Source organism: Hirundo rustica, chromosome 5 (assembly GCF_015227805.2).
Source record: "Hirundo rustica isolate bHirRus1 chromosome 5, bHirRus1.pri.v3, whole genome shotgun sequence".
In the NCBI taxonomy this organism is placed as follows: Eukaryota; Metazoa; Chordata; class Aves; order Passeriformes; family Hirundinidae; genus Hirundo; species Hirundo rustica.
The window spans coordinates 55982107-56008920 of NC_053454.1; the positions used below are offsets into that span (position 1 = coordinate 55982107).

Here is a 26814-nt window from a genome sequence, read left to right on the forward strand (position 1 = left end):
GGAGGGAGGGAGGGAGGGAGCGGGGGCGGGACGGGCGAGCACCGCCGCCCCTCTCCCGCCCGTGCGGGCGGCGGGAGCGGCTCCGTGCCCAGCGGGAGCGGCGCTCCGGGCCGGCCGGGCGCGCAGGTGAGGGCAGCCCGCGGCGCCGGGCGGGCGGGGGAGGCCGGGCCGGGGAGCCTGGGGCAGCTGCGGCCTCCCGGGCCGACACCGGGGCTGCGGGGACCCGGCGGGGGCTGCTGGCCCGGCGGCGCCGGCGCTCCGCGGGCCTGCGGCGGAGCCGGGTTCGGCTGGATCCCGGGAGCATCCCCCGAGCGTCCCCCGAGCATCCCCCGAGCGTCTCCCGAGCATCCCCCGAGCATCCCCCCGAGCATCCCCCGAGCGTCCCCCGAGCGTCCCCCGAGCATCCCCCGAGCATCCCCCGAGCATCCCCCGAGCGTCCCCCGAGCATCCCCCGAGCATCCCCCGAGCGTCCCCCGAGCGTCCTCCGAGCATCCCGCGGCGGGCGCGGACGCCTCCGTCTCTCCCGGGTGGGTTTTGGGTGTGCCCGGTCCCTGGCCCCGTCTGCCCAGCGCGCTGGAAGGAGCGTGTGAGGCGCCCTGTTGCTAACACAGCGCGATGAATGAATGCCCTGTTGTGCATTTTGTCTCCTGAGCTCTGGGTAAAGCTGGTCAGACCGCGGAGGAGCGAGGCTTTAAGTTTTCTGCTGGAATTGGCCGCTGTAATGTTGGATCACCGAAATCGCCTGTCAGTCTTTTATTGATTCTTGCCACGTACGTGAGTGTCCTACACAAGTGGCCAGCAAAAGGGCACCATGTGGAAACGGGGATCTGCCAAATCCGACTGCTCGTTCCATTGTCCGCCGGCAATTAACTGTGCATGTACAATGGGAGGAGAGAGGCTGCTAACACTGTCACTCCAGTGAGGCTGATAGATTATGAGCTTCAAACATCGCACAGTAAACCTCTTCTGTTTCTGCATACAATCCAAACAGTAGGTTCTTCTGTGCCCAGGGGCAGTCACTCTGCTATATATAATTTTAAAGTGTATGGGATATCCTTTATTTGAAATGCAGTGACTGCCACTGTATTTAGTAGCAGAGACTGCTACACGGTGACGGCGTGTTTCCCATAATCTCCTCTCTATATCGTAACTTTTAGTTTATGCTGATTGTTGTTTGGGGTTGGTTTTAAATATGGTTGCATGCTGAGCTAAAATCTTCTGTTAGCCATGTGCAGTGACGCACAGGTCCCACTTCAGTGTTATTTGGTTTGGTACCTTGATGTGCAATTTGTTTAAATTCTCCTGTGCAGTACAGATTTGCCTCCATTTCTAACATACTGAGGTGTCCCTGTTCACAGGCTGCCAAAATGCATCCCTGAAATCGGCACAAATGAAAAATATTATTCAAAGTCACAATAAGCAAGACAGAGCTGAGAAGAAAGGCTATTTTAAAGAAAACTAGATTTGGAATGTGAGGTACCTTGACAGCTATTTCAGTTCTGACCCACTGAAGGCTGAAAACCAGAACACAACTCTGCATCTGTTAAAAATATGGTTATACTAACAAGTAAAAGCAAATTGTTGGAGCTTGTCGTCTGATCAATGTACCCCATCAGGGTCACGTTCTTATCCAGTTCCAGTAAAATGGTAAAAGAGATTATCTTAATCCACATCGCTTAGAGTTCAGCCTGAAAAAGGTGTCCATCATCCTTGGGGCAGACAAACAGCACCTTTGGGCCTGCTGATGCCTGACCACAACAGCGGTATGATTCCTTGCTCCTCCTGAAATGATCCAATGAAACATGCCAAAGATTGTGTCCAAGGAGGAAGGTGGGTCACTGCAAATCTGCTGAAGGCTGCTGGTTGCAGCAAGGGCTTGTTTGAGGTGTTCTGACAGGAGCCCAAGACCTTTCTTCTTCCCAGTCGCTTTTCACAAGTAGCCAGTGGAAGATAAATAGATAATTGTTCCTTGACACCAGCGGCAGCTGTTATACCAACAAACACAAGCCAGTGTTAGATGAGTAAGTGAGCTGCAGAAATGATGCCAGCTGCCTGTATGTTAACAAATATACTTACTAATCACATGTCATTTATGCTAGGCAGGTATGTACCCACTGGTTAAAATAGTCTGTGTACACAATAATTATTCTTCAATGGGGCAGTGACCCAACTTTTAATTTTTTGCTTCTAACGATTTTCTTGCTTTAGCAGTCAAGCACAAGCTTTTCTCCTTCCTGCTGCTTGTTTTGTCTTTGTAAGGCTGAAAGGAGCTTACACCTCTCTTCAACTCACAAAAATGAAGTAGTAGCCATGAGATCTTTTGCTTTGTTTCTACCACCCCTCCCTGCCTCTTCTCCCTGCCCTTTACTCTGCTGCCTTGCAGGACTGGAGAGGATGAAAGCAATCAGCTGTGTTTACTACAGTTGCATATGGCAAATTCAGCTGCCAGCTAATTACTAAATTCACTGCTCAACATTCCATGACTTTATTTTATTTTTTTTTTCCTTCAGGAATGAAATAAAACTGCAAATTTATTTTCCCCCCTAGGTCTCTGGACAAAATGGGGAACGGATTAGTGAAGCCCAAGCACCTGAGGCAGCCGAATAGGCACGTGGCAAACCTCGCTATTGGCTGTGCTGCCAGCCACAAGTTTCTGATGGACCCATGCCTAGGCATCAATGTGATCAATGGGCAAGCTGATGTCCTCTGCAGCAAGGTAATTGAACTGGAAAAGGAGCTGAAGAGAAAAGATCAGCAGCTGCAAGAGAGTGAAAACCATGTTTCTGAGCTTCAGGAGCAGCTGGCTATGCAGACTAAGGTCATAGCAGAACTCACCAAGGAGCTTCAGAGCAAGTGTATACAGTTGAACAAGCTGCAGGATGTTGTTAGCACTCAAGGAGAGTGCTCTCTTCAGCCTTCTCCATTTAAAGTTCCTGCTGATAGGAGGAGGGGAGCCAAGGAAGGTGTATCTGCAGAGCCAACAACACGACTGTGTGATTTGAGCAGGCAAACTATGTTTTCCCTTGAAAAAGCAACAGTCCGAAAGGATTCCAGGTGAGCTCATTTCAGAGGGCTTCTATGTTTGTGTTACAAAGTTATTACTTTTATCGTCATTATATCCTCTCCTTCTGATAAATCAGGATCAAAATACTTTTCATGTAGGCTTTGCAGCTGTGATAGATGCTGGTTGAGTTTGTGAGTAACTTTAACCAAGAACCATCTGTGTCCCACAGATTTCAGATGAAGGGTGGTGGGTAGCCTTTGTGTTTCACATGAGAATCTTACCATTTTTGGGGGGGTTTATCTTTATTGCCAGCTTCCTCCTTCCCTCCAGCTTCTATCAATCATCGTGTAGGAGCTGAATTTTACTTGTTCCTCTTTGGATCCAATTACACTTTCTGACAGACTCTGACAGACCCAGAAATGTCTGTGGTCAAAGCTGACCTTGCAGACAGAGGTACCAGTCTGATATCCTTAAGCATAACTTAGACCTTCTTTTACCTTGCAGTGTGGACATAACCCGAGAGTCTGTTTAACGTGGTGGTAGCCAGACTCTACCTGGACTTCAGCCAGTGACTTCAGTGCCTTCAGATTTGTGGGGAGATTTATTATTCATGGCATATCTGAGTCTGTACCATAGTAGACCTGAGGGTTATGAGGCGTGTTTTCTCATCCATCATGTCCAGCACTGCACCTTAGAGGGTGTCTCGTGAATCAGAAAGGCTGCCTGAGTCACCACAAAGAGCTGAGAACTTCAGCTAGCAGTGATTTTCCAGAGCAAGGGAACTGCATTAATATTTTATCACTAGTACCTGAGTAGCTTAAATCATAGTTTTTAAGAGTGTTCTGTTTGTAACCTGTGTTCTCTTTGGTGCAACCCTTGTTCTGCAGTCCACCACATGGTTTTCTAGGGTGCTTTCAGAGACGAAATTGTAACAGCAGTGAGGAGTAAAGCCAGGAGAAGAGAGAGTGGATTAGCAAAGTGCAGCAGCCAGAACCGAAGCAAGTATTGCAGCTTAAGCAATCCAAGCATAATGCACACCATTTTTTGATGTCATAGTGGTCAAATTATTATTTGCTCTTCCAAATATTTAGGAAGCAAACATATGCCAAAAAAAGCACCAAAAAGCTGTACTGCCCCGCACTGCTATGCCTCTAAGTTAGATAAGCTTGTGATACACATGCACTTGTGCAAAACACCATCACCTTGCTACTGAGACAGCCAAATGGTGAAAGGCACAAACATTTGGTTTCCTTACCTGGTCTGTAAATACTGTAGTAGGTGAAGTTCAGGCAGCTCTGACACATAAGAACAAAGTGTGACCTTCACTGTCTACAGAATTCTGCCTGCTATAATTAACCAATAATGAACACTGTCTGTAGGGGTGTTTGGAGTTGCTGCCATCAGTAGCTGCCTCCCCTTTACAGAGAAAGAACTTAATGCAGCCCCACTGCTGTGTGAGGTGACTTTACAGTGCTGCTGCACAGTTGTGAAAGGAGCTGTCTCAGAAGGAGGGGAAGCTCCATGCTTCTCGAATTTGCATTGATTCCCAAGTGTCACCAGTCCCTTTTAGAAATATCTGTAAAACAAAGGGCACAATTTGATGCAATTTGTATGGCAGGGGTTTGAGTGCCATACTTTTGTTTGGAGTATCTCAGCATGAATGATTTTAATGGAAGTTTTAGAAGCACAGTCTCCTCTTCCATAGTTCTGGAAGCTCTTGTACTCATTTTATGTATCAGGTTCTATGCAATTACTGTATTTTATTGCAGTATTGTATACACGATGCAGGCCAGGATGAATCAAATTAGCAAAGCTGGTTTTAGATGAAAACTAAGTTAGAGCTTATATTCCAATAACTCTGTTGCTTTCAGCAGAAGGTAAGTTATGATCCCTATTTCTAAACACAGTCCTCACCATAGCTACTTGGTTTTATTTTCCTGCCTCATCTCATCACCCTTACTTATTTTCAGTCATTACACGGCTAGTAACAATGTAAGTGTATTAACGTGCCCTAGGTTTGTTCATTCCGGGATTGTCCTCAGGAGATTTTTCCCACATAACCTAGTTTTGATGACAGCCTCCCATTGCTTTATGAATACAAACAAGAGGCCTTAAATGCCTTAGAAATCTGCCAAGGTTTTGGCTTTGTCAACATTAGGAGCGTGGGGACTTGAAGGCAGAATTTATCTTTCACTTCAGCAGTAAAAGAAAACTAACCAGCAGGGCCATAAAAGCTCCATCAGTACAGAGGTGGTTTAATTGCATTCATTTCTGGTGCGGACTTGAGGCAGTGCCCTTGAGCCAGAACATACTCCAATGGATAGCCAGAATGCATGTATGGCCTGCTTTGTTTTGGCTGCTTATCCATTACCCACAGATTCATCCATTGTTTATTTTTCCATGTTTTTTCCTTCTCAAAATCCAGCCACTGGGCTCTGCCACCAGCAGCTCAAATACAGACAGTTCTTGTCTTTACAAGTCACCCATTTATATGCATTCACTGCCACAGGAAATTATGCAGAGACTGTCTCAAGGAGCAGTGAGAACAAGATTGTTCAATGAGATTGTTCCACCAGGTGAGTACAGCACACACAATTCCCTCACTAACCAGGCTACCATCCCACAGGGTCTAAACCAGGCAGTGTGTTAGAAATGAGAGGAATCCTCTTGAGAGGAAGGAATGCTTGGTGCATAACAAGCCCCCGCCATGCAGGGCATTTTAAACTTTGTGGGGTTTTTTTGTTTGCAACCAGTGAGAAGAAGCTTATCACAGATGCTCTGAATAGAAACCAGTTCCTGAAGAGACTGGAGCCTCACCAGACACGAGACATGGTGGAATGTATGTACGAGAGGACGTTCCAGCAAGGGAGCTACGTCATCAGACAGGGAGAACCGGGAAATCACATTTTTGTGCTCAAAGGTGAGTATTGCTTACTTGTACGACGCACAGGTGCAAGAAACAGGAAAGGATTTTGGAAGGTTTTGCAAAAAATCACAGTGAGGGTGTTTGTGTTCCTAAATAATTTATCCCTGTGGAGGGCAATGCAAGTTTTACCTGTGCCTTTTATGAAACAGAGTGAGAGCAATAAAAAGCATCTTGGCAACATGAGTCTTGATTTAATGCTTTTTCATGACCTTTTTCATTTCTGAAAGCCCAGGGGCCAGCGATTCCTTTCTGTTGTAGGTGTAGCCAACCCTTTCTTCTCCAGAGGAAGAACAGGTATTATTTAAAATACAAAGAACTGCTCAATGGTGAAGCCACTCCTGACATAAACCTGCTTTTCATCATTCATAAGATACCAGTTTTCTGTGTATGGGAAATTGAAAGATGAGGTGTGCATTCATTGATCTCAAAGCTGAGAGATTGCTTTTCTTTATAAAAAAGACCTGCTTGTTTTTTCTGGGAGGAAAAAAAAAAAAAAAAGGCAAACGGCAAAGCAAACAAAAAGCTTTAGGATAAGGTTTTCTTTAAATAAGACCAATAAGTCTGCAATCTTTTGTGCTGACTGCTACTGTGCCTCAAATTGCTGATCAGCTATAGTTTAACACCCAAAATTTGCTCCTATCAGCAATAAGCTCTTTCTACATTTCACCATTAAAAAAAAAAAAAAGAAAAGTGATTAATTTGCATACTTCATCAATTGGGGACCACTAAAATTCCCAGAGACTCATATGAATTAGAGCTCACACTATAAGGAGTATGTTCTGTTGAGGTGGGAATATTTAAACAGGAGCAAACTGGTATATGTTGGAAAGCTCATTTTCTGGCTTCATATGGACGGGTTGGTTGGCAAAAAAAGATGGGTACTGTGTTGGGAAAACAGAAATATTACAGGAAAAAAGAGGGGGCAGGATTTGTGATGGCGTGGTCATATTCTTGCGAGACAAAATGATAACACTTTAAAAACAGCTGAAATATCAGAAAGGAAATGTGCACCTGGAACTTTTTCTGGCACACCTTTCTTGAGGAAATGGTGTGTGCCTTGGAGAGAAGAGGGCAGAACTTTCATAATGTGTTTAAGGGAAGGTTTTTTGGGGCCATAAACTGTGAAGAAGTTCAGACTTTCTTTGACTTTGGCTAGTGAGGCTCAAGAAAGACTTCTCAAATGAAGGTTTAATGTGATTTTATTCTTTCTGCACTCTCCTTTCCATTCTGCATATATATACTCATACATCTCTATGAAGAGATAAATCATGAGTAATTTCTCCTTTGATCATTATTTTAAGACTTCTTTCTTTACACCACACTAGAGTATCTGAACCACAGGTGTGTGTTTTGTGGTAGCAAAGGTTTATCTCATCAGGATTTAGAATGGCCCTCCCTTGCAGAGCACATCTGTAGATTAGAAGTACATTTTAAAAAATAAATCTTTACTGGTTTGTACGTGTGTTTCAAAGCACATGTTGCACCATTGCTCCCATTCCTGTGTTCCAGGGAATGGCAAAGTCAAAAATATATTGGTTTGTTTTCCATTCACTCTGTGCAGCTGAGCACAGGTTTAATACCTATCATCCTGATGATTTTTTGGCAGAGGGCAGTCTGGAAGTCTTTCAGCAGAATAAACTACTCTCCTCAATACCTGTGTGGACAGCATTTGGTGAACTGGCCATTTTATACAACTGCACACGGACGGCTTCTGTGAAAGGTACCTGAGGTTGAATACAGCAACGTTGCTCAAAATGAAAACTGGATTTTTTTGTGAGATCCCAGTTATATCCAGATTTTCTTTGAAGTTTTCACTTAATAGATGTTTGCATGTCTTGGTTATCTACAGTATATTCACATACTTCTTCCTTGTGTTCTTTCCGCTTGGGAATTCAAATAATACTAAGCCATGAATGTAATTCCTTCTCTGGCATAATCTTTGATAAATGATCAGGCACCTCCAAATTGTGCTGGTTAGCCTGATGTGTAGCACAGTAACAAGTAAGGCAGGATTGTGCTTTAATTTTGGATGCTTTAGCAGAGGTGGTGATTTCTGGCTCTTATGTTCTTGTGTCAAATGCAATGCCAAGGAGGAAATTACATATTTGAGTTTGAAAGCGGATTAGAACCATGGTGTTTTTAGTAGAGTGGATACAGTCTAATTCAAGAGGAAATAAAATATGCAGGAATTAGTTGCTTTTGTGCTTCTTTTAGTTCTGTATCATCGTTCCGTTGCTGAGTCTTGCCTAGATCAATTTGCAGCTGGCAGTTTGGGGACTGACCAGGATGAGTGGTTACGTGTTGTTGCTCTGATACAAATATTCCTCTTCCCGCATAAGGCTGGGTGTATAGCCATTAAATCCCCCCTGGTTCCCTTTCCAACATGCCATAATTGCTCTGTGACAAACAAGTAAGTGACTAAATATGGTTAAGTTCATATTTTTTCCGCTCCACCGTTCCATAAATAATACTTTTGTTTAAAGACTAATTTCTGTTCTTGTCTAAATCTGCAGGGACTTTGTGCCACCAGTAAGTGCGAAGTGTTCATGTTGACTTAAAAAGGAGCAAATGGAATAAAGCAAGAAGTTGTTTGCTGTAAAAGCTTACGGTCTTTCTTCCTGCACCCAGTTTAGGCACTTAATCATTGCTGGCTATGCAGATGGAAGTTATTACATGTAATCTGTTTTTGTTGCTGCCTGATAAACAGAACAGCATCAGTAATGTGATTATTTTTCTTACTAACATGCTGTTCTAATTGAATATGTTCCCTATTTTTCTTTTTTGCCTGCTGTATAGTATTAGCATTATAAAGTAGTGTTTCTGCATAATAAGACGTCAAGCTGCTTTAAGCCTTTGTTAGCATTAATTGGTTTTGAGGCAGGACATGAATTGTCCAATTATGGACAAGAAAAGGTATTTGAATAATTGCAGTCACTGCAGAAATCTACCCCTCCCCAGCAGCTTTCCTGTGATCCTTGTGGAGGAAGAGCTGTACAATGTCACAACTGAGCATGAATAGTAAACATACATGTGAAAGCCCTTTTCCTGCAATCTTTGAAAACTCACAAGTGAAGGATTTCATCCAAACAGCATTTCAGTGCCTGCTGCTGCTCAGCAGCATCTTCACAGGCAGTAGCACTATTGGAAACTGGCAATGTGATTTACCCCCATATTTCTGAATTTTTTCTTTTTTTTTTAATCTCATCTTTGAGATTGTAGGTGTTTTTCTAACTCCATAACTGCTTCATTTAGTTAAAGTGTAAGATACAAGAAATACATTTGCAATAGGCTGGCTATTTGCCATGTTTTCTTCATGCAAAGTGAATTGAAAGATGTTATCTAGGAGAGAAGTAAAACCAAAGTAACACCTTTGCTCTCCCATCCAGCATCCAAAAATACTTTTTGATCTGTTTTGATAGATGGCAGAGCATAGGTGTACATTGTGTACAATGAGAAATGACTGTGCATCATTTTAAACGTGGCATTTTTGTTCCCTGAAAGAATGATTCCATGTTGATGATAAATGGAGGAAATCAATTGCCCTGAATTTTTCTGCAAATTTTATCTCACAGAAAACACGGTTTTGTTCTCTCTCTGGGCAGAAGGAAATCTGCAGAATATGGTGTAGCATCTTTTAAAAGAAGAGATTAAATTCAGTAGAATTACTTTTTGCTTTAAAGAAAAGAAGTGTTCTGTTGTGTCAATGATTGCATTCAGAGGCTGCTTAATGGTTTGCAAGTTTTGTGCTGAACCCTGTGTCTGCTTACTGTATTAATATTTTGATTGTCTTTTGAAAAGGAATCATTAATGTTTTGATAACCTTTTATTCCCTTATATAATGGATAGTTTGGAGGAAAAATGTGTGAGGATCATAGGATTAAATGAAATGAAATATATTTCTTGACCTCTGTTATTTCTATCTTAGTGCAGATCTCACAGACTTTTGCATAAAATCTGAATTAGAGTTAGGTAAGCCACAGTATTTAACAACATAGATTTTGGAAAACCAACCACGTTCTTGTTTCTTTCAAGTCAGCTTCTTTGCATTTTACAGCTTTTGAGCACGGTGGCTGTCTGCGGTTAGGGTAGATTTTCCCAAGTGTTCAGCCCTGTCATTTTCAAGGTTGCTCAGCCTATGAAATTGCATGGAAACCGCTCTCTAGAGGCACCATTTGGAAATCTATTCCTTACTTTAGTGAGCATTGTTTAAGTGGGAATTGAATTCTTTTAAAAGTCTGATTACAATAGGTCCTGGATATTTTAAAGTTCAGCCTTGGGCCTTGTGAAATAGTTAGTCTGTCTTCTACCATGAGCTGATGCTGTAGTATCATCCATCAAATAATTTGGAAACATTGCTGATTTTGTTGTTCTTTTTTTGTTTTCTCAAAGCAATCACTAACGTTAAAACATGGGCACTGGACAGAGAAGTGTTTCAAAATATCATGAGAGTGACAGCACAAACTAGACAAGAGCAGTACAGAAACTTCCTTAGAAGGTAAATATGAATAATTTCTATTTCTGATGCTACTTTGTGCTACGTACTAAGGTGCACAACAATACTGTGCCCGTCTTGTAAACAGAGAGAAAAAAGTGCTCTTCATAGAAATATGGCCTCAAAAGCCTGAATGTTTGTCTTTCTTTTTCTTTTAAGATTCGTGGGAGCATTTTTCCATTTGAATGGATTTTCTCCTGCACCACACTAGAAAACTTCAATAGGTTCTTGAATGCCTTTAAGTAGTATAAATGTATAGGAAACTTACAGGTCTAGAATTTAAAACAGTATCATAAATACAGTTAAGTAAATCCTCCAATGAGTAGTTCGTTCGCTGCTGGAGTAGACTGAGGAATATTCCTTATCCTTTGGAGATTTGAATATGAGATCTGCATGTCTCTCAACTTATGAACTAATTACAGCATAAATTACTAGGAAATCTGCAGAGCAGAATAATTCTCTCCTGCAGGGAACACTGAGAGTGGTGCCATGCTTCTCCTTAGGAAGATGGGGGAATTAGAGGTTCCAAACCAGAATCAGCTGATGTAACATTTTATCTTTTTAACGCAGAATGACCATTCTGTTTTGCCCTCAAATCAAGATGCCAAGCCTGGCCATGCATAGAATATCTTGAGTATTTTCACATCCCTCTCCACCTTTGATTTTTTTACACATCTCTTTGCTGAGCCTAAATAGATAGAAATTTCTATAATTTCCTGACTTTTACAAGTCCGAGCAATCAGGGTGGGAGGATTTTTTCATCCTTACCAGCAAGTTCACAAAGTTTTTACTGTAATTGGATTATCTTTCAATAGCTGTCCAAAGAGTACTGAAGCTTTAACCTTTGATTTTGCAGTCTCTGCAGTGCACTTGAAAATGTATTCTTGAATTGCTATAATGCTATATTTGGGTTTGTTATTGCTGGATTCTTTTGAAATCCATCCTTATGCCCACTAAAGCCCTTCCTCTCCTGAAATACAAACTAGATTTATAAACTGACCAATGTTTGCTGCATCTCTAAGTTCTGTGAATTTTCTTTATCTAAAAACCAGGATGAGAATTATTGAACCTTCCAAATTAAGATTTAGTTGTATAATGTGTTCACCACTATTTTATCTAGTTATAAAATGTGACTGTAAAAATTGTATACGTGAGAAGAGATCATAAAAAATTGTTGATGATAACTACTTTGGGCTGTGGGGCTTGTTTTTTGTTTGTTTGTTTTCTGGAAGTGTGTCCCTGCTGAAAAACTTACCTGAAGATAAATTAACCAAGATCATGGACTGTCTGGAAGTGGTAAGATATTGTTAATATTTTTCTAAATAGAATTCAGTAAGCTTCCAAAATAAGAAAGAAGAATAAATCAGCAAAAATAAAAAGCAACCACATTTTTTTTTTAATATGAGAGTGTTTTTGGAGTGATGGGAGTAGAATTCCAGGCAGAAAATAATGACAATTAGTGACATAGAAGTAAGTTATGTTTTTGGCATCAAAGGAGTCAAGCAAGTAGTTAAGAGGATTTGTAATCTATCCTTTATTAAGATTAAGTACAAAGTTGTCCTCCAGGACTCTTTTGATAATCAAATTTACCTCTCTGTGATGTGGATATGCAATACTTTCATATTCCTTGGACCACGTACGCTGCAAAAATGTAAGGGGAGAAGGCATTAGGTCCCCAGCACATGAATCCAGCCAAATATCTGTGCCTCAGGGCTGCATTTGCCAGCAGCCTTTGAAGGTAAAGGCTTGATATATATAACCATAGCTGGGATGTTTTCCCAAGGGCAGTGGTAACGCTTTATTCTTTTCTCATGGGGACGTGAAGGATAAAGGAAGTTAAACATCAATGAAACATCCACATGTGTTAAGAACTGCGCATAGTAACCTTCCAAAGATTTGTTGGACAATCTTGTCTCTCACTTGCCCCTCACCAGGAATATTATGACAAGGGAGATTATGTTATTCGGGAAGGAGAAGAAGGAAACACCTTCTTTATAATAGCGAAAGGAAAGGTAAGGTATGATAAACCTTTTTTGTAAGGTAACATGTACAAAGAGTTGTATCTCAAAAGCTGTCTTGAGGCGTGTGGTCTTCAGTAAAAATGGTGCAGGGTGTTTTTGCACATGCTTTAAAGTTCACAATACTGTGATAAAAGCCTGGAGCAGCATTTCAGAGGTTCAGGGAGACTAATTTTCCATTCACGGTGAACCCATGTTATACTGTTCTAATTAAAATGTAATTAAATTGTGTCCTGAAGCCTCTTGACACTGTGGCAGAGATGTAAAGTTAATTTTTTTGTAAATGAGATTTGATCCTACGTCTTCTCCTGGTGGTGCAATATCTGATGGGCAAAACATAGACCTGTGAAAAGTCTAAGAAGTAGTGGAGTCCCAGGCTTAATGGAGAATGGCCTTGGAGGATTCTCAGAATCCTTTCATTTGTTAATCCCAGAGGAGCAAGGCAGCAGCCTTTATCCCTCAGCTGATACCTTGGAGGCTGACATGAGGCTCTAAAGAATTCAGTTGGGAGAATTTTCCTCAATAAAGTTCCAGTTTCCAAAACATCTGTGTCTGTAGATACTCTAGTTTGATTTCTGCTAGCATGGGCATCATGTGCAGAATGTGCTACAGTGGAAGCAGAGTTTCACAAGGGGAAATGTTGGTTAATGCTTCTGGAGTGCTGCCTATTTAGCTGAGAAGAGAAAAAGCTCATATGACATCTGCCCGCTGTGGGAACTGAAGTAATTTTCAATCTTTCAATAAAATGTGACTTATTATGCTCTGTTTTAAAAAGAATGAGGAGAAAATGTTGAGGGGTTGCCAATAATGAATAGATTCCTTCTTCTCAGCAAAAATCAGAGAGGTAGGAATGTTTTGGTATAATTTTTGAGAGGAGGGGGTAACTGTATCTGTAACTCTCTCTGCAGCATTACTGAGTTTAAAACATTTCTGAAATACACAGAAAAGAAAGAAAATCATGCAATACTTTGAAACTTTCCCTCACAGATTTTTTGTTCCTTTGCTTTGCAGGTGATAGTTACCCAGAGTACCACGGACCACTCAGAGCCTCAGGTGATTAAAAATCTACACAAAGGAGATTACTTCGGAGAAAAGGCTCTCATTAGGTTAGTTCACACTGTCTAATTCATGATGTGTAGTATTTCAGTTGTCCCATCACTGCGTGTCACGTTCTGCAACTCATGGCTGTTTTGAATATAATCTTTCTTTTGACTGTCATGTCAGTAGATGAAGGTAGTGACCAAATTTGTGTTAATGTTTCGAGGGGTCGCAGAGAGAGCTTGAATGTTTACACTGGCATCTACGTTTGGTTTTCCCTGTAGAAGTCAAATTGCATTGTGGCTTATTGTTAATAGTTCAGTAAAAACTCTGGTGAGAACTTGTGGCGGGTGATTTCAGAATGGATAAGGTCCATCGTGACGGGAATGAGCTCGTGTCCATTGCTCGTGGCAGTAAGAAACGGAGAGAAGGAGTCACACTGTACATGTTTGCATGTGTGATTGAGCAGGGAAACGCTTGGGTTTGGGAATGTTTTATATCCAAGGAACGTTTTAGAAATACGTAGTAAATCCTGATGTAGTGACAGTTATATCTCATCCTAATTTCTTGGAAGGTTGCTAAAGGATGCCGTGATCCAAACCCTATTGAAACCGGGAAAAAATACTGTTCCTGGTCATAAAAATGACGAGTAGAAAGGAAGATTTTGTATTTGGTTCAGCAGCACTAATACCAGGTACAGGTTGCAGAGGCCTTTGAGGAGTTCCACCTAGAGCAGCTGTGACCCTCCATGATTGCAGTGTGAGGTACTTTGAGGATTTTGATATGCTTCTGAATTCTCCTAATGCGTTTCAATTCCCAGTGACGACGTCAGATCAGCAAATGTTATTGCAGATGAGTACAACGTGGAGTGCCTCGTCATAGACAGAGAGTAAGTACGTGACACTTCAATAAAAGACTTGCATCCTCTTTCAGCAGGTTAACATGACTTTCAGTGGGTTAATGTGACTTCACTGTAGGCAAAACCACAATGTTTCCTTAAATGAATCCTGAATGAGCGGTTGTGCTTTAGGAATACTAATGAAGAGAGGCTGACAGCCGGTGCAGGAGCACAGAAGCTTTAGAGTAGTTCAGAGTTACTTTTTTCTTCTTTAGAGTAATTCAGAGTTACTTTTTTCTTTCTCTCCTCGTAGTGGTGATGTTTATCCTGATCTCCTGGGTCAGAGGTTCCTAAGGTGTGTTCTTGTCCATGAGGTCAAATGCAGAGAGAGCATTCAGTAACTCTGCCTTCTCTCTCACCAGAGTCCCTGCTCCATTTAGTAATGGGTCCACATTATCCTTTGTTTTCCTTTTGTTACTGAGGTATTTGAAGATGCCTTTCTTCTTGTCCTTGACATCCTTGGCCAGATTAATTCCAGATGGGCCTCAGCCTTCCTTGTCTCATCTATATTTACCCTGACAACCTCTCTATATTATTCCAAGTAGCCTGACCCAGCTTCCATCTCCTGTGTGTTTCCCACTTAAGCCTGACTAATTACAAGAGTTCTTTATTTCTCCACGTGGGTCTCTTGCCCCCTTTGCCAGATTTCTTGATCATTTCTTGAGCCTGGAGGAAGTGATCCTTGAGTATCAACTGGGTCCTGACTTAAATGTTCAGCAGTTTATGAGGTTTCATTTGTGTTCTCAGGACATTTAATCAAACGGTTGGGACTTACGAGGAGCTGCAAACTTACCTGGAAGGTTATGTGGCTAACCTGGCCCAGGCTGATGAAAGGCGACATGCAAAGTAAGTCAGATCATTTGTTCATTGCACCTACAGCAGGTAATTATAAAGAAGAGTGATAGATATGTAAGCAAGATCGTGGATGGCAGATGATGGATGAAGGAGATGGACCCTAGGAATGACAGCAGTCACTGTAATTAAACAGTCTGGCTATGCTTATGGAGCCCAACAAACTTTTTCTGATACAAAAATCACATAGACTCTCAGGGTATTGATTTCCAAACAAGAATTGACTCTATTCCTGGAAAACTGAGCATAGGAAAAAAAAAAAAGAAAAGTTGTGCCCAAATAGATTTTGCATTTTGATGGTAAGTTCTTTGACTGGTAAAAACCCCTGAAGGCTGACTTTAACTCCAGCTGAGTTAAGGAAACTGTATTACTGTGCAAAAGATGGTGTCATTTCAAAAAGAAAGAAGCCAACATTAAAAAAAAAACCAGTTTATTTTTAATGTTTCAGTGTAGCACTGAAGGCACTGATGTCTGCCTTTAGCTGTGGGCCACACTTTTAGTTTATGAGCCTCTGATTTCAAGTCTGAGCACCGCTGGAAGTTTAGTAGTGTTTGTTTTTCCAGTTTAGAAATATAGCTACATTCTTATTTCTGATCATTCTACTGGAGCTGGTACACAGTCCTTCAAATACTGCTTCTCCATCTTGGAGTGCCCAAACTTTTGCAGCTGCCTGCATCAATAGGAATCTCACCTCAGGGATCAGCTTTTGCTAAAATTACTGTCAATTCTACTCAGTGAATTTCAGTAGCATTTTTTCTTCTAATTTACTTCCATAGGATTCCATTAAGATTCTGTCAGGAAATAAGAAGGGTTTTCTTTCCTCCTTCTCCTTTGCCACTTCCCCATTCCTCCTTCTCCCTTTCCTTTCCTTTCCTTTCCTTTCCTTTCCTTTCCTTTCCTTTCCTTTCCTTTCCTTTCCTTTCCTTTCCTTTCCTTTCCTTTCCTTTCCTTTCCTTTCCTTTCCTTTCCTTTCCTTTCCTTTCCTTTCCTTTCCTTTCCTTTCCTTTCCTTTCCTTTCCTTTCCTTTCCTTTCCTTTCCTTTCCTTTCCTATGTAGGATCATTAAAAGTTATGGCAAGGAGAAGCACTAACCTATGTTAATTTTCTTACTGCAGGGGAAGATCATTCTGTGGACAGTTGACCAAAGAGGTGTCTTTGGAGATGATAGAGCTGAAGGAGAAAGTGGCCCAGTTCCCTCCTTCCCCATTCCAGAATTTAGAAGTTGTCACAACTCTGGGTGTTGGTGGGTTCGGAAGGGTTGAGCTTGTAAGAGAATGTTTTAAAATTATTCATGTAGCTTTCTGTCTTGGATGATTGATTTAGCCACTGAATTATGTGCAGGTTTTTTGTATTCTATGTGCTTTTGCCCCTCAAGCAGAAATAATCCTCTATAATGCAATGCATAATTAAAAAAAAAAAAAAAAAAATCAGGACTTGGATGTTTAAAGAAGCAAATCCAATCTTGTGTGCCTCCATCTCCTGCTGTTAAAAGTACCTTCCTGGTCACTAGACATAGTCCTCAGCTTGTGCATGTGGAATTTACAGATGTGCCTGCCTGCATTATGTCCCCTGAATGGCAGGCCTTTTTCCAGGAATCTGCCTGGACCTGGAACAATCTGAACGGCACCACATAGTCTGTGCTGGTAGAACTGCTTCTGTATGCCCACAGCAACTCCAGCCAGCCTGAGCTATCTCTGAGCTGCGTTCACTGGGAAATTTCCTACAATTTGCAATGGCTCTTTTGAGTCATATTCAACAGCATGGACAGCTGTGCTCCTGGGATACCAAGAGCTTCATTAGCCCAAAGCCTTAAATTCCACTCGCCTCTGGCTGAGTTGCAAACGCCTGACAGAAACCTGAATGCTTTTTGTGCAGGCTGCTGAAGGTAATGGTAAATTAAAGGAGACTTTGTGCTTTTAGTGAAGTCGATAATCCTTTACAGTAGTTAGACCATGTTTCATTCTGATCCATGCTTCACCCAAAAAAAAAAAAAAAAAAAAAAATCCACACTGAAATTCTACTGCAGCATCTGAATACTAAGCTAAAAATTGAATTCTCATCCAGCTGTAGAACACAGATACCTGCTTCCTCTATTTCCAAGAGGCCCTGTGTTAACTTCCATCTTTTTACTGCATATTGGATAATATTTCAGTGTAATGCAAAATCATTTGTAAACATTCTTCCTAAACTGCCTCTCCTTTTTGTTCTTTTATATTATGCTGGTGATTAGAAATCTTAAATTGAAATTAGGACCCACTGTGATATAAACTTATTGTAATATGTAGTCCCTATCCAAGCTGCTGCTATTTGGTACATATAAAATGAACAGAGGGAACATTTCACTTTACGAGTGGGGACTGGGAAATAAAGATCACTAAAATATCTGTTGCTTGGCTTAAAACCATACATAACACTTCTGCAGAAAATCTTGAATTTGTCGCTTGTTACAGCCATCAATTTCAGTCCTGTGCTGAGCTGAAAAAGGTGGATATCAGTGTATCTACTGAGAATGATTTAGTAAAACAGCCCTTCTTTGCCTCATGCGTTTTCATCATTTTTATTCAGGTTAAAGTTAAAAATGAGAATATGGCTTTTGCTATGAAATGTATAAAGAAGAAACACGTAGTGGACACCAAACAGCAAGAGCATATCTATTCTGAGAAGAAAATCCTTGAGCAGATATGTTCTCCATTCGTTGTAAAGTAAGTTGAGCATAAGGTTTCCTTAATTTTGTCCCCCAGCTGACCCCCACAGCAGCACTGTTAGGAACAGGGTTTGGCACACATGAGTTCTGGAGGAAAGACACTGCAAGTCTCACTTTTTATTCTGCTTTTCCTAAACCGCTGCTGTTTGTCTCCACAGGCTGTATCGCACATTCAAGGATAACAAATACGTGTACATGCTCCTGGAGGCTTGCCTTGGAGGGGAGTTGTGGAGCTTGCTGAGAGACAGGTAACAGCAAACACAGCATAACCTTGCCCTTTATAGTCACCCCCATGTGGTTACTGAATAGGTTCTCCATTCAGTGAAAAGATGTTTGGTTCACTTTGGTTAATATTCTGGTGGTTACATATTTTCTGGTTAATAACTGAGGCATTTGCAGGACTTACTTGTGATTATTTTTGTTTCAGAGGCAGCTTTGATGAATTCACCACCAAGTTTTGTGTTGGGTGTGTGACAGAGGCTTTTGACTATCTGCATCAAATAGGAATTATCTACAGAGACCTGAAGCCAGAAAATTTAATTCTGGATGCCGAAGGTTATATAAAATTGGTAAGATGTAATCCGTTGTGACGTTATCCTTTTGTGCCTGTATCCTGTTTCTTTGCAGGGGGGATATAAGTAGACAGCACATCATTATAGAACCAGGGTCCTGGAATGTAGCAACTCTTGTGCTTCAGCAGTAAAGAGGGCAGGCTTCTCATGGCACAATGAGGAACAAAGGCATTGCAAAGCCACTGCAAGCCACGGACAAACTGGGGAATTGCAGCCTCTGAGAGCTCTTGCCATAGTATAAACAGCAAAAGAAAAAAAATTCTCCAAGCAGTCAGTTTTATTGTAAGAACAGAAACCACATTTCCCAGGTGCAGAATTACCGCCCTGTCCAGCCTCAAAAAATCATAGGCTCAACATTCATTGATTCAATTTACAGTCATAGGTTCCCTCTCTTTGTAGAGAGGGAACAGAATAAAGAACTCCTGCCATGCTTTACTGTGACCATGAAAGTGCAACAAGAACGCTCTTCAGGGAGCTTGAAATACCCATTCTGAAGACAATGAACAACCCACTGCTTTCCAGGGACAGTAAATCTCATGTCCTCATGGAGATCATGGGTTGTTTTCCCCAAAAGGAAAACTATTCAGAAAATTACTTGTGATAGAGAATGGATGTTTTATAACATTGAGTAATCCAGTGGAATTACCTCTCTCTGCTTCACAACTACACTGCGTGGCTGTTCTAGCCGTAAGCTAGCAACTCTGGGATCTTTGCAGGAGGTGAGGAAACAATTAAAACCTTAAGGCTTCCCAGTGCAAAACTCCTGCATTATGCAGCATATGTTGATTTTGATCAGGTTGATTTTGGATTTGCAAAGAAGATTGGATCAGGGCAGAAAACCTGGACGTTTTGTGGAACCCCTGAGTATGTTGCCCCTGAAGTCATTCTGAGCAAAGGCCATGACTTCAGCGTGGATTTTTGGTCCCTTGGGATTCTTGTGTATGAACTCCTCACTGGCAGGTAAGTGCCTCCTACTCAAAGTTCTTACCTAGTTTGTTTGGTTTTAGAACCATTTCCGAGGTTATTCTTAGACAGCCTTGCAGAATGATACTTCTTTATGCCTCTTATGCATGCCTTACCTTCCATCCTTTCAGAAATGCCACAGACTAATTGGGTTAGATATTCTGTCATGGCTTTTCCAGGCACAAGCTATAATTGGCAGGTGTAAGGCTCCTGTAGCTGCTGCTGCTGTCTCCTGTGAGGAACAAGTGACAACAGAGTGTTCCTTGCCCTGTTAGCGGGTGATGGGGTGCAGTGGGGTGGGTGAACTGTAGGCAGTTCTCTTTAGCTCCCTGCACACTTCCATGACAACTCTTTGGGAATTCTCAGTGGCAATACAACGTGGAAGCTTCTCTGAGTTAGGCTTAGAGGGACACGTGCATTTTACCTGGTACCTACAGGAGGCTTCTCAGCCTCAAGCCTTTCTATTATCTTAAACAGGCTGAAAGGGTGAGGGTTGTAAAAGTAGGAAGGTGGGGGGGTTTTTTCCCATATTTTTTTAATATTTTCAAATATTTGCTTAGATAAGTAGTGACCACATCTGCTCTTGGCAGATGTTCCATTTATCAGTGTTGCTTTCTTTTTCTAGCCCACCATTCTCTGGGGCTGATCAAATGATGACATATAATTTGATTCTCAAAGGCATCGAAAAGCTGGATTTTCCCAAAATAATAACGAGGCGACCTGAGGATTTGATCCGCAGACTCTGCAGGTAAGAGGGGCAGGCTGGGGCAAAGCCTGAGTGTAGATAGATTGAGCTCTTTTACGACTCAGCCTCGAGCACTGAATTCCTGACAACTTCATTTGGAATTGTTATGCATGGCATGATCCGTTCTGATTACATTCAGCATGCATCGCGTGCCCCTGTATGTGTCACACCTCTGAGTCTGCAGAGGCAGCAGAGACTCTGGGCTTTCTCTGTAGCTGGGAATTTTTTTCTAAAACACATCTTTGGGAAAATTTATTAAGCGAGGGCTGAGGAAAGAGCTAAGGAATTTGATTGGCAAATCAAGAACATTGTTTAAAAAAAATAAAAAGCTTCCAGAATTACTTAGGCATATAGATTCTGTAGAAAACATAGGGCGCTTAAAGGCTGGCTTAAGTCCATTAGAAAATGTGCAGAAGGTGCTACTTCAAAAGGGCCAGCCTAACTCGGTGGCCTGCACAACCTCTGGTTGGTAACACTGTTTTTTTCCCAGCTCCTGTGAGATTTCATCCATGGCACCAGGAACAGTATTCAACATTCTTGTGTACCACAATTGGAAGGTTCTTTGTAGCTGTAAATGTCGACCTGCCTCCTTTTGTAACTCAGACCTGCTGGCCAGGAAAAAAAAAAAGGATGTGCAACTAAAACTTAGCCAGCTGATTTCCCTGTGCTGCTTCTCACAGCTGAGGGACATTGTTTTAGCTTTCTAGAAAGTTTCTCCATCCTCAGAAAAAAGGAGCAGTGAGCAAAAACCCCTTTATATCTCCTCATGAGCCCACATGTTTTATGCAAGCTGCATCCTTGTGCAACTGTTAAATGCCAGGAGTTAGGACCTATAAATGCTCTTTTAAAAATAGGAATGTTTTATATATTCTTATCCTTATTAATTTTCCTTTTTTTTTTTTTTTTTTTTTTGGAGGCAAAACCCTACAGAAAGATTAGGCAATTTGAGGAATGGAATAAATGACATCAAGAAACACAGGTAAGCAAAAGAGACTGCAAAGAAGAAAATTTGGGGTTTAATTTGATATATTTTAATGTGTTAGAACCTAGACTGGTAAACTCATAGACATCTCTGTTCCTCTTGAGCGTATTTGCAACTACAGCAAGCAACAGTATGAATGCAAATCTTCAACATGATTATCTAGAAATCTTACTTTATACTGGTTTTGCTGCAGGTTATTGATGTAGGAGTTTAATTCAATTCTCAGAGAAATCGATGCCAGTTCAGCATCTGCCTCTCAGACCTCCTGACCCTTCAACATTTGCTTTTTAAGAATGAATAGTTAAGGGCTCCAGAACAATAATTTTAGGCTTTTGTCCCCTTTCTTGTAACAACAAAGTGTTTCTCATATGAATTTTTCTAATGCAAGTCTTTCTTCTAACAAAGAAAATCCTCTGTAAATTGAACATTTTCTGCTTTCTCTTTTTATATGAGTTGTTTCTAAGCCCTACCCTTTGTGCTTGGGTAGAGCAGTCCTTTGATTCCTCTGCTTGCCTCCCTCTTCTCCTGCTGTAAAAAGGGTGGCATGCCAAGGAGACACACAAGTCTCTGCAAGGCTGTGTTCCTGCACGTATTAACCTGCCTGTCTCTGCACCTCCTCCATACAGAAGTGCCAAAGTGCCTGGTGGTCCTGAAGACGCCCCTGCCTTGTGTGGCAGCGATGGTGCTCGAGATTCTAACTGTGTTGTTACAGGAGCTGGCATGAAAAAAGCTTCTTGCAGCCCTTGATTTGCAGCTCTTTGTGGTATAATGTCAGAAAAGAACCTGTCTTTCTCTTTTGGTTTCTCCCTGTCTGTCTTTCATCTCTTTTTTAAATCAGGTGGTTGAGTGGTTTTAACTGGGATGGTCTGAAAGTGAGGAAATTAACATCACCTTTAAAAAGAGAGGTATGGGCTTTGGCTTTCGGTATCATAATGCTTTACTAACACAGCTTGGCTACAAAGGAGAACTGATGGTGATAGCAAAATTTCCCAAAGATGCTTTTGTATTATTACCGTTCAACCTTTTTTGTGAAAATTGGATGAAAGAGCGAGAGAGAGAGCAAGCAATACGTAACTTAGCATCAGGCAAGTAATGGAAATACTATTCTGCCTGTGTGCTCTGCATTGCATTTTCACCATTACTAGAACAAATGGTGTTTGGGCAGAAACTGATATTGAAAAAATATATCTCCCTCGGTAATGGGCACATTATTAAGATGCACTGTTCATATTACTGCGAAGACTACAAATTCCTGTGTTCTACTATTGAGTGCCAAATCATCCTTGAGTAAGCTTCCAGTTTCAAATGGCTTATTTGTTTTTGCCCTAAAATGAAAAAAGACAAAGAGTAAAGCATTTGAAACTCACTTTGATCTTAATTTGAAACAAAAAGTAATTCTGTGGTCTGCTTTGAGTAGCTACCCTATGAATGTAGATTTGGTCTTAAATAGCATCTGAATTGTACAGTGTGGCCCAGTTTTCTTACTGAATTAGCAAGGCTTTGGGTGAAATTGAGGATTTGATAATATTTGGGAAGTCCTTTTGCACAAGAAGGCTAATGCCACTGTTCTGTTGTACAATGTAATTACTGGAGGTATTTCTTTTAAAGAATGAGGAATTGCATCCATTGAAAGACATCATCTGTATCATATTAGCTTTATATTTCCATGCTGGGAGCAACAAAAGTGATGCATAATCAATAGAGAACACTTTCCAAAGGTACTTTCTGAAACACCCTTTGTTTGTGTTTTCAATATCCCAGTTGTCTGGACCGACTGATTACAGCTACTTTGACAGCTATCCACCCGAAGTGGGAAGCCCTCCAGATGAACTTTCAGGCTGGGACAAGGATTTCTGATCATTTTTCCTACTGGCACATTTATAGAGACTCATAGGCATCAGTTCTATCTTGTTTCTTGCTTAAAATGAAGTTACACAAATTACACAGCACTCCTTGAAGAACAAAATACAGTACAGGACCAGAACTCGCTTGGATAATCCACCAAAATCTGTGCATTTTATAACAAGGGTATGCATTCAGTCAGCAGCTGTAACCTGATTTATTTATCTATTTGTTTGTTTGTTTGTTTGTTTTATACACAGCGTTTCTATGAATGTTTTCAGATATCATTCATCAGATCTATGGTTTTGCCACAAAAAATATCACTAGCTAAAATTTTGATATTAACAAGGTTACCATACATCTTTTTTTTGCAGGGGTGGAGAGGATGAGTATCAGAAGCCAACAGCTGTGACATTTGTCAGTAGCTAAAACTAGAGGCACTTCTTTTTCTCTGCTGTGTTTTGCTTTTCCCCCAAAATGTCCAATATTGCATTGATCCAGAAAAGTGTAGAAAAGAGACTTTTACTGGAATGTTGATTTGATTTGATTTGATTTGATTTAGCTACAGCTAAAGGGGTATCACTGTGTAAGCTGCCTCCCCATCGGTCTTTTGTACCAGGTTGGATATTTGAGACTGGTCAAACAAAAAGGTATATCCCTAATAGAAGTTGCCTAGAGGATCAGACTGTGGTGTGCATTTCCCTTATTGCTTCAAAGAGCCATGTGCCTTTCTTAAAATGTTTTGCTTTTGTGTAGTGTGAAGATAAAATAGATAGACAAAAAGCTTTTACCTTTCAGGGAAAAAAAATGCAGATGTGGCTGTTGTGCATTTGTGGCTTATACAGAAAAATTCTGCTGCTCTGTGTTATGAACCCCAACTGCTGTTGAAATAGGGATGTTCCTGAGTTTCATGCTGGGTTTATGGGATGCATCTGCAGCTTGTATTTATTTCAGCTCCTGCTGAGACCAAGTCCAATCTAAATTTCCACACCGAAGCTGCCGCAGCATTACCGCATTTCACACGCTGGATGGAAAAGCTCCCGGGCAACTTGTACTGTGTGCTCGGGATTTAGTTACCCATGGCTGCTGGATCATCCCCCCAGCTGCTGGTCATGACTTTTCGCACTGGGGAGGGGAAAATGAGGGAGGGAATGCCACAGGGGCAGTTGCGTGGTTTGTTACATGATTATAATTATTTGTCACTAGTGGGTGACCATCGCTTTGACAGCAAATCAATTTAAATATTTTGTATAGCCTTCAGCCTGAATAAGGCAATAGAATATTTTCCATTGAGTTTAATGAAGGTCGGATGGAGCCCTTGAAAGAAGACACTACACATTTACCTGGCTTTGTTTCTCTGCCTGTTTGCAAATTATTATGGAAACTTGCAGCCAGCAAAGCCTGTGCAAAGTGGAATCAGAGAGGGTGGAGCAGAGGCCGTAAGCTGGCACTGTAGATGGTTGCAAATTAACTTTGTTTAGTAATACCAAAGACTAAATTTTATTTTCAGAATTTAGATAAAGCACTAGACGTTAGGTATTTGTGTTTCTCCATATATCTGTCTTTCTCCCATAAATATTTTTATTACAGTCCAAATAATATTGTGCCAAGTTTTATAAAAAGCTTTTGAATGTATTTTTCCATTGTATTTATATGTAGTTTCCTTATATACATATATATATATATAAAATAATAATGGGGGGATATATATATATGGTTTTTTTAAGTGAAACAATATCTGTATGATAAGTTTAGTGCAGTTAGCATTAAGTCCATGCAGGTGTGCGATACATTTCCTTTACAAAGTTTAACTTGTTTATTTGTGTGCAAATAAAGTAAGCTTATAATGTAATGAGAAGAACATTGATTTTTTACAAGCACATACATCAGTCCAGAGTCATAGACTGAATTTATACTTCTTGTCTATGTGACTCAGAAGAGACTGAGGCAGAAAAGCCACTGATGTCATTTCTTGCAGCGTGTGCCCTGCTCAAATTTTGTTTTCCCTAGCAGATGTTGAGAAAATGAATGTATGAGAGGCTGCACTAAATGAGGTCACAGATTATTTTGTACTTACGTAGACTTCCCATGTACATTCAATTCATTCTAGTTCTGGCATGTATGCAGCTGACTGAGGGGAAGTTTTCCGGAAACAAGCAGAAGTTGATACAGTAGAGACTAAGTATTACTTGATCTCACAGCATCTGTCTTTGACAGACAGATGTACTTCAGACTTCAGCTTGGCACCAGTGAAGCTATGCTGATGTAAAATAAGGGGATGAATAAGTGAGTCAGGCTGAAGTAGTGTCACAGTGCAGGAGATGATGGGAGAATTGAATGGACAATTAGGATGATGATCAGATTATGCTTATTGCTGTATTTTCTAATTTAGTCATTGAAAAAAAGGATTTTGATGTTCAGATTTTGGGCATGCTGCGGATATGTTAGCAATTGCCTGAGTTCTGTCCTTGGTGCTCTTATCTGTGCTTTGCCTTCCTGTCCTGTCAGCTTTCCTTTTGTGGTGTGGCTCCCTCTGAACTCAGCTGTAGCTGGGCTTTCCTCCCTGCACTTCTGCCACAAGAGAACCTGCCTTAGGAGGCAGGAGAGATGAAGATTGTTCCTGACAGCGGTGAGCGAAAAGTTAGCCTGGGCTGGTGAGATGAAAGTGTCTTCCCCCAACAACTACATCAGAGTGGTGATGCAGGTGAGCACTTCAGAGAGGCAGGAACAGCAGCAGAGTGAGAGAGAATGCAGTGCAGCACCAAGAAGAATTTTTATCTGTTTTGACAAAGTCCTGGGAGATTTAAGTCCCCTGACAGTATTGAAGTCCCTGTGTTCAGCGACTGTGAAGAGAACTGTGTTACTTTTGGTTCTGACACCTTTGACAGTTTGACAATTTTGGCAATTTGACTTCCCCAAAATTGTGTAGAAAATGTGGGAAAGAAGAGAAAATTAAAGCCAGTCTTCCTATAATGTAGCACGCTGTCCTGAATTCTTCCTCCCTTCCCATTTTTTGCAAGGCAGCACGAGAACTGGCACTCCTTGAGTTCCTTGTGCCTGCTTGTTTTGTTTCCTGGCATGGATCTCAACATTTCTGGTTGACTTCTTTACGTCTTGATGTAGGGCTAAACCAGTAGGGGTAAATCAACATGCAGCCAGGAATGCAGCCAGTAGAGGTATTTGTTTCCCAGCTATATTTCTCACCCCTGAAGTGGCTGCATGTCCACATTCAGGGATGTGGTTCCCACAGTTGTGGTGCTGTTTTTGTAATCAAAGGTGAGAGATGAGGGCCTGGTTCTTCTGCAAGATGGTGCCAGACATAGAGTTACAAGTTCAAAGCAAACTGAGCTGCACAGCAGGCATGGAAAAGGTGGGTAATTATTTTCTTGTAAACCCATTATCTGTTGTTTGTCACACAAATATTGCCCAGCTGTCTGTATTGGGGATAGCAGCATGAGAGCGGCAGGATTTAACTCAGGGGTCAGGTGCAGCCTTTGGCAGGATTCCCAAGCGTGAGCTCACCGTGACTCTTGATGTGCTGTGGCTCTCTGTCAAGCTCTCTGAAATCTATTTTGCAACGAGCTCTCTACAAATTGATTAGATTCAGTTGTGTTTATTGGTTGAGGTTGTGAGATTCTTAACAATAGGCACTGTCACACTGAATTTTATGAACTATGGATTTATTTAAGCAGCTCTTACAAGACAACTGGTTTTGCTTGCAGGGCTTGATGCCTACTGAAAATCCAAGCCTGTTTCCAGCTTAGCAGGTGGCATCACCC

General features: G+C 41.3%; 1 protein-coding gene across 5 annotated transcripts; it reads left to right on the plus strand.

Annotated features, from left to right (window-relative positions):
• The first annotated feature begins 73 nt into the window (after positions 1–73).
• On the plus strand, positions 74–26012 carry PRKG2 (protein kinase cGMP-dependent 2). Of its 5 annotated transcripts, none has more exons than XM_040065565.2 (19): positions 74–126; positions 2548–3054; positions 5758–5924; positions 7537–7650; positions 10320–10425; positions 11655–11718; positions 12357–12434; positions 13452–13546; positions 14299–14367; positions 15124–15222; positions 16343–16493; positions 17793–17929; positions 18090–18179; positions 18359–18500; positions 19300–19463; positions 20092–20214; positions 21128–21190; positions 22032–22098; positions 22955–26012. In XM_040065565.2, exons 2-19 carry the CDS (start codon positions 2561–2563, stop codon positions 23048–23050), a joined length of 2319 nt encoding a protein of 772 aa, XP_039921499.1. In that variant the 5' UTR covers positions 74–126; positions 2548–2560; the 3' UTR covers positions 23051–26012. The 5 variants fall into 5 exon arrangements, with proteins under 5 accessions (XP_039921499.1, XP_039921500.1, XP_039921498.1 ...); XM_040065563.2 differs by lacking the exon at positions 74–126 and adding an exon at positions 890–990; XM_040065566.2 differs by lacking the exon at positions 22032–22098.
• The last annotated feature ends 802 nt before the right edge of the window (positions 26013–26814 follow it).

What these genes read in the sequence shown, in the direction of transcription:
- PRKG2 (XM_040065563.2), top strand. Translation starts at nt 935, where the DNA reads ATGAGCTTCAAACATCGCACAGTAAACCTCTTCTGTTTCTGCATACAA. An exon ending in TGCCTCGTCATAGACAGAGA is followed by an intron (nt 14,368 to 15,123) that starts GTAAGTACGTGA and finishes TTGTGTTCTCAG; the next exon opens with GACATTTAATCAAACGGTTG. An exon ending in GGTTCGGAAGGGTTGAGCTT is followed by an intron (nt 16,494 to 17,792) that starts GTAAGAGAATGT and finishes ATTTTTATTCAG; the next exon opens with GTTAAAGTTAAAAATGAGAA.